A 6663-nucleotide genomic window follows, 5' to 3' on the forward strand; every position below is an offset into this window, starting at 1 on the left:
GAGGGGGGGCGTGGGGCTGAGCTGCTGCCTGCCCATGTGCTCATGGGCTGCCTTGGGCCTAGGCCCTATGTGAGCCTTGCAGGTACACTGATGCTCAGGCCTGGCTTTGCTCCATGGAGGATGTAGTCATGGGGGTGGGAGAGGGTGGCCTTGTGGGGTCCTGGAGGTGGTGTGTAGGGGCAGCCCACTGATACCTTTGAGGTCCTGTCTGTCTGCTCAGGATGCCAAGAAGGATGATGCTGTTCGGAAGGCCTACAAGTATCTAGCTGCCCTGCATGAGGTGAGTGGAGAAGCATGCCTTGGGCTGGCTGGGGAGGGGCCAGGTTGGGGGCGCAAGCCTTGTCTTCCTGCTGTTCCCAGAACTGCAGCCAGCTCATCCAGACCATTGAGGACACAGGCACCATCATGCGTGAGGTTCGAGACCTTGAGGAGCAGGTGAGGCCTGGGGGTGGGAGGGGAAACCAAGGCAGGCCAGGGGACAGCTCAGTTTGTCCCAAGGCAGGCTATGGAAGCAGATACAGCTTATGGCTGGAGTCTCTGCCCTGCCCCTTAGCCATGCACTTGACCTGGAAAAGGTCGGTGGCCTGCTCTGAGCTCCAGCTTCCACCCCAAAGGCTCCCATGCCTGCCTCCCAAGGGCGTTGGCAGAGGCTTCAGCTTGAGTATGTATGTGGTGGGTAATCCTACCACATAGGGATGACACACAAAAAGGCCTGGCAGTGGGACAGAGAAGACTTTGTTGGGGGTGGGAGGAGCCCAGGAAGGGCCCCGAGTGGCTATGACGGAGGGGTGGCAAGCAGGAGCTGGGAAAGAGGGCCTGCTTGCTGAAGGGACATCACTCATGTTGCCTAGATCGAGACGGAGATGGGCAAGAAGACCCTCAGCAACCTGGAGAAGATCCAAGAGGACTACCGGGCCCTTCGCCAGGAGAACGCTGGCCTCCTGGGGCGGGTCCGTGAGGCCTGAGGGGCCGCAGGCAGAGATCTCCCTCACCCCAGGCTTCAGCAGGGATTTGGGGTGTTGGAAGTGATGGCCAGGCGCTTGCCCTAGCTGTTCCCTGTGTTTGCTGTCCAGTCCCTCCTGCTGTGGTGACACCTGCCCACCTGACCCCAACCCTTATTTGGGGTGAACATCCAGACACTGGGAGCTTGGCTGCACTTTATTGGGGACAGTACTGGGGGTTGGGGCCTTTGATCCCAAATAAATGAGGGGCTCTGTCTGCAGTGTAAGCTGAGGCATGGATGGGGGCACAGGGCTCAGGGCGGGGCAGGGCATGGGTGGCAGGTGAGACCCAGGGCATGTTTTGGCGAGTCAGTGTATGTGACCATGTGTGTCGTGTGGGACTCGAGACCCACTGGGGCGCTGTGTGGGTGTGCGTGGTGTGCAGGTGAGTTCTAATGGACTGTGTGACCAAGTGTAAGTGGTAGGAGCTGCGTAAGACTGTGTGTGACTGGTATGTGTCTATGTGGCTTTCTAGGACCTGAGACCCTGAAGGCACTAAGGCTGCTTCTGTGTGGGTGTGTAGGCATCCCCCCTGTGATGCACCTGGGAGCCTGGAAGCTGGCTGTGGGAGTGTGCTTCGGGGTATGTGGGTTGACAGGCGTACTCAGGTGCGATTGTCCGTGTGACTGTGCAGATTTGAGGTTGTGTGAGTGTACTGAGACAGGCTCTTTCTTTGGGGGTTTGTATGAAGTCCAAGGGACAGGATTGTGACTTTTTTCAGCCCTAGGTTGCCTGTGAGTGCCCAAGGCAGGCTGTGTGTGTGGTCAATTGTGAAGGCTCAGTTTGCCTGGAGAGCCTGTCGTGGGGGGCTATGATGGGAGTGCGGGGTTGAGGTCCCTCTGAGCAGCCTTGGTGCAGAGCATATGATCCGGGGGGGGTAGTCAGCTTGGTAGTAGGGTCCCTGGCAGGCAAGACAATGCACGCACTTCTTGGTCGCTGCGAGTATGTCCAGGCCTGTCACCCCCGCTCCCAGCCACTTTTGCCCCATATGTTGGCCCCTGTCCTTCCTTCCTTTCCTTGGCTTTGCAGTCAGGGGCCAGCTAGGGGGTTGGAACACCTGCTGGGCCTCTGGCTCCTCTTCTTGCGGAATTCAAACTCATCCACGGTCCACACAGCCCCCTTTTCGCTCTCCACCCGCACGAAGCACTTGTGCAGGCTCAGGTTGTGGCGGATGGCATTCTGTGGAAGGAGGAGCAGCCAGTCAGGCCGGGGTGGAGGCAGCGGGTGGGCCGTCATCCTCTGATGTCAGCAGTCTCTACTAAAAACCAGCCTCCTGCCCCTTCCCATCATGTTTGCAAGCCCAGCCCTAGGCTGGGCCCAGTACTGGTAGCATTTGAGACCATCCTGGCCCTGCCACCTCCAGAGGTACTCACCTTCCAGGTGGCAGGGTGGTTTCTGAAGAAGGCGAACATGCGTGTGAACCAGTGATAGATCTCATTGAGTGTCCGCTGCTTCTCAGGAGCCTCCAGGATGGCCTGGAATTCAGGGGTGTGGGGGTAAGGGCATGTGCTCCCCCAAAGTTGGGCTGAGAGGGGCATCTGACATGGGGTGGAAATGGGGCAGGAGAAGGGAGGGAGGGCAATGGTGTGGAGGTGATGGATCAGAGACAGGGTTAGAAGTGGGGTGAGAATGGGCCGGGATGGGGTTAGGTAAAGGATCAGGGCTGAGTTTAGAGCAGAGTTCAGCTCAGGGTTAGGGCTGGAGTTAGGTTAAAGGTCTGGGATGGGGTTGGAGTGGGGGTTCTCTATAGGGGTGAGGTTTCAAGGTTTGGGAAGATTAAGGGCTAGGGGTAGGGTCAAGTTAAGGGCTTGGTAGATGTTAAAGGTCAGGGAAGGGGTTGGTTAGACTCAGGCTGGGGATGGACTAGGACTATTCATGGGGCATACAACAGGATGCCAGGTGGCATTAGGTTAGGAGTCAGAGATGGGCCTAGTTACCTAGTTATCTATTTTATGGGTCAGGGATGTGGTTAGGCTCAGGATCAAGAATGAGGTTAGTTGTGGTGAAGTTGAGGTTAATTGTGTATAGTTGTTTAGGGACAGGGCTGGAGTTAGGTGTGGAGTGAGGCTAAGGGTCAGGGTATTTGATCTTTTTGGATGTAGGAATGGGATTAAGTTAAGGGGCAGTTATTACAGTTGCAATGATGTTCAGGGTCAGGATGGGGCCAGGTAGGAGACTGTGTGGCATTGTGTGGGGGTTAGGTTAAGGTTCAGGTTTGGCGTTAGGTATGAGCCTAAGTTGAAAGTCTGAGTGGGCTTTGGTGAAGGTTCTGGGAAGGCATTAGGGAGATTCAGATGAAGGGGTTTGGATGGGGTGAGGTTAAAGGTCAGATAGGTGTTAAAAGGAAGAGGTTAGGGATGGGGTCTAGCTGGGGGATGTGTTGACATACTGGGGCACATCGGGGATGGGAAGGAATTAGGGTAATACCTAGAAGGGGTTTAGGGCAAGGGGCAGAGATCAGATTAGTGTCCGGGTGATTTTACAGCTTTGGAAGGCGGATAGGTATGGGGTTGAGGTGGACATCAGGAAAGGAGTGGGTTTAAGGCCAGCATTTGGCCTGCCCTGGCATGGGTGATGGTTTAGGTTTGGGGGTGGGGGCAGGTCTGAGGTGAAGCTGGCACGGGGAATCACATCTGAGGTGTAGTTTTTGTTTTCATGCAGGAGCCCTCCCTGGGGGTGCTCAGAGGGAGGCTGGAGTTTGGGAGGCAGGTCCCCACCCCGTCTTTCTCTTCCTTCTTGGCCTGCACTGCCCTGCTTACCCAGCGGATGAGAGTGGCATAGGTGAACGGGGGCCGCATGTTATGGAACTTGAAGTAGTCCATGTTGTGGAAGAACTCTGTCCAAGGGGGGAGAGGAGTCAGGCCCCACCTAAACCTCCTCACTCCCTCTCCTACCCTCTGCTCTTCCCATGATCAGTTACTGTTTGCTGAGCACTGGATGTTACTTGTGTCACTTACTCTGTACCACTCCCACCAAAATGGGGTGTAACCTCTCAGAGGTTTAAACTAAGGGAAGTAACTTACACGCCAAAAGAACGGAACTGGTTAAGTGGTAGAACCAGGATGACACTCAAGAGCCCTGATCCCTGTTAAACCCACAGCCCAGGCCTTTTGGGTAGTAGGGGATTGGTGAACTTGGGCAAATCACCCCATTTTCCCTTGAGGGGGAGAGGGAGAGTCCCTGGAAATTACATAGGTAGTTCCCTCCCTTCTCCTTTATGACGACCAAATGGAATAGCTGAAGCCCCAATGCCCAGGGGAGATAGGGCTAGACATCTGAGATCCTAATGGGAGCCTACAGGCCACGGACACCCGGAAAGGAAGCTTTGCAAGCAGATGTGCTTGTCCAAAGGCCAGGTGGTGGTGGTGGGGAAGAGCAGTATGGAGCCCCACTCCATTGCATGTCAGTCTAGGGGTCAGGGTTTCAGGGACACCATGCAGGGCACAGACTATTCTTACCTGGGAATGTACTATGTCCATGGCTGCCCCAGAGGTGCCTCCGCACAGCAAACAGGCCATTGGGGCCCTCCTGGGGGCCAGGCCAGGCCGGAAGGGTGGTGCCCGGGGTGCCAGCAGCTACAATGCAGCAGGAGCCCTTGTCAGATGACACCTGGGTGTGGTGAGGGAGAGGCTGGTGACCTGGAGGCTGAAACTTTCCACTTGAATTTTAAATAAGTGAGTGTTTTTAAAACTAAGGGCGCCCTGCCCTGGCCAGTGTGGCTCAGTTGGTTGAGTGTTGTCCCAAAAGGTCACCGGTTCAATTCCTGGTCAGGGCACATGTCCAGGTTTCTCTCTCATGTCTCTCTCTCCCTCTCTCTCATCAATAAAAAAACAAACAAAACAAAACACTTAAAAGCAAGGGTGCTCTCTTCTCAACTCCAGTCTGATATGTATTCCCACAAAGCAGCATGAGCTGTGTTTATCAGACTGTGGTGTGGGCACTAGTGTGTGTGTAGCTCACCAATGCTGGGGGCCGTGAGCTAGGGTTGAATTGGGCTCCTCTATTACCCAAGTCACTTATGTCTGCCTGGCCTCAATTTCCCTCATCTGGGGGTTAGGGATGATAGCAGTGCCTACATTACAGTGGCATCATGAGGACTAAGTTCACACCAGCAAAGGGATCAGAAGTGATGCCTGTGACCCGTCACCCAGGGCCCACCTCATGGGCATGTGACCTGTACAGCCAGCCATACAGGGCCCTCCCTTTGTTTAATGCTCTGTGGCTGCCACCTTGAAATCCAAGGCCTGCATTTTAATTTTGCCCTGGGCCCTGCACGTTATACAGCCAGTCCTGCCAGTGACACACGGTCTGCATTAAGTGTCTAGCTACTTGATGTGGCTTTGAAAACAAGGTTATGATATTTCAAGAGCTTAGGGTCAGAGGGGTTGTAAGTGGAGAGGCATAGATTCTCAGATCTGGGCATGTTTGGAGCTGGGAACGGGCCCACAGATCTCAGGGCCTGGGTACCAGCAGTCTGTGCTGCCCGTGAGACCTGGGGTGACTTACCACGGATGGAGGCATGGTCAGGGCCATCTTCCCAGCCAGGTGGGCCTGCATAGCACCCAACTTCTCCTTCTCCAGCACCAGCTGTGAGGACAGGCACACAGTGAAACCTCAACCTGGCCTCTTTCCACCATGTTTTTGCCGAGGCTATGTTCTTCCCTGGGAGTGCCCTTCCCCCTTCCTCCCTTTATGTTAGTCTCCATCCTGGGTGAGCTCAGCTTCTGGCACAGGGTGGACATAAGGTTTGCCCACCATCCCCCCACCGTCACCCTCAGCCCCACGTCACCTGCTGCTCCAGAGATTGCACCACCTCCCTCTGGAGGAGACACTGTGCCCTGCCCTTCTCATCCAGGAGATGGTCTGCCTGGCAGTGCCTGGGGAAGGGGAAGAGTCCATGTAGGTGACCATGGCAGACCTGGCCTCGTGGCTCAATGTTCTCAATGGGGAGGGCTCAGCCTCTAACCCCTCTACCTCAGTCTCCCTCTCACACCATTCCTTCAACACATGCTACTTGGTATCTCCTTTGTGCCAGACCTGAGCTGGCTACTTGAGCCTGGCCAGGGTGTTGGAGATGACTTAGAAGGAGGTAAGCTGGAAGCAGCCAGGTAGGTGAGAGCAGGAAAGGCATTCCAGATGGAGGGAAGGCCTGGTGGTGAAGAGGATAGGATACATTGAGTTGCCAGTGATAGTTGGATAGGGTTGGAGAAAGTGTGTGACTGTGTATGTGTGTGTGTGTGTGTGTGTGTGTGTGTGTGTGTGTGTGTGTGTTTTTGGTATCTGGGGGTATCTTGTATCTGGTTGTGATGAGGCTAAGAAGAGGCAGCAAAAGCCATTTTGAGGAGCTGGGACTTTGGGGATCAATAAAATCAGCCTGGTGTGTTGGCATGACAGGTAGAAGGGCAAAGCAGGTAGGAGTGTGGATTCTGAAGCCTGGCTGCCTGGGTTCAAATCCCAGCTCTGTCACTCAGGAACTTGGTAATCTTGATCAACACACTGAACCTCTTTGGCCTGTTTCTTAGTCTGTAAAATAATAGTACAGGTAAATAATAGTATACATTATTATGCCCCATATACAGATGAGAAAACCAAGGCCCAGGGAAGCTAAGCAACTTGCCCAAGATCTTATAGCCAGTGATGGACAGAGCCTGGATTTGAATTC

General features: G+C 54.7%; 2 protein-coding genes across 3 annotated transcripts in view; one reads left to right on the plus strand and one right to left on the minus strand.

The window, feature by feature from the left end:
• Positions 1-1218, plus strand: part of CCDC22 (coiled-coil domain containing 22) — a 15280-nt gene extending 14062 nt beyond the window's left edge. The window contains exons 15-17 of the mRNA XM_014538261.1: positions 218-280; positions 361-435; positions 852-1218. Coding sequence (XP_014393747.1) covers positions 218-280; positions 361-435; positions 852-965 — 252 coding nt within the window. The 3' untranslated portion in view covers positions 966-1218. The remainder of the gene's footprint in view (positions 1-217; positions 281-360; positions 436-851) is intronic.
• Positions 1219-1316: 98 nt separating this feature from the next.
• FOXP3 (forkhead box P3) overlaps positions 1317-6663 on the minus strand; it is a 19344-nt gene continuing 13997 nt past the window's right edge. For both annotated transcript variants that reach the window (XM_005864529.2, XM_014538265.1), the window contains 6 exons: positions 5791-5878; positions 5508-5588; positions 4460-4610; positions 3761-3837; positions 2375-2476; positions 1317-2180 (listed from right to left, as the gene is read on the minus strand). In XM_005864529.2, the coding sequence (XP_005864591.1) occupies positions 2031-2180; positions 2375-2476; positions 3761-3837; positions 4460-4610; positions 5508-5588; positions 5791-5878 (649 nt within the window). In that variant the 3' untranslated portion in view covers positions 1317-2030. The remainder of the gene's footprint in view (positions 2181-2374; positions 2477-3760; positions 3838-4459; positions 4611-5507; positions 5589-5790; positions 5879-6663) is intronic.

Source organism: Myotis brandtii, unplaced genomic scaffold, assembly GCF_000412655.1.
Source record: "Myotis brandtii unplaced genomic scaffold, ASM41265v1 scaffold1875, whole genome shotgun sequence".
Taxonomy (NCBI): domain Eukaryota; kingdom Metazoa; phylum Chordata; class Mammalia; order Chiroptera; family Vespertilionidae; genus Myotis; species Myotis brandtii.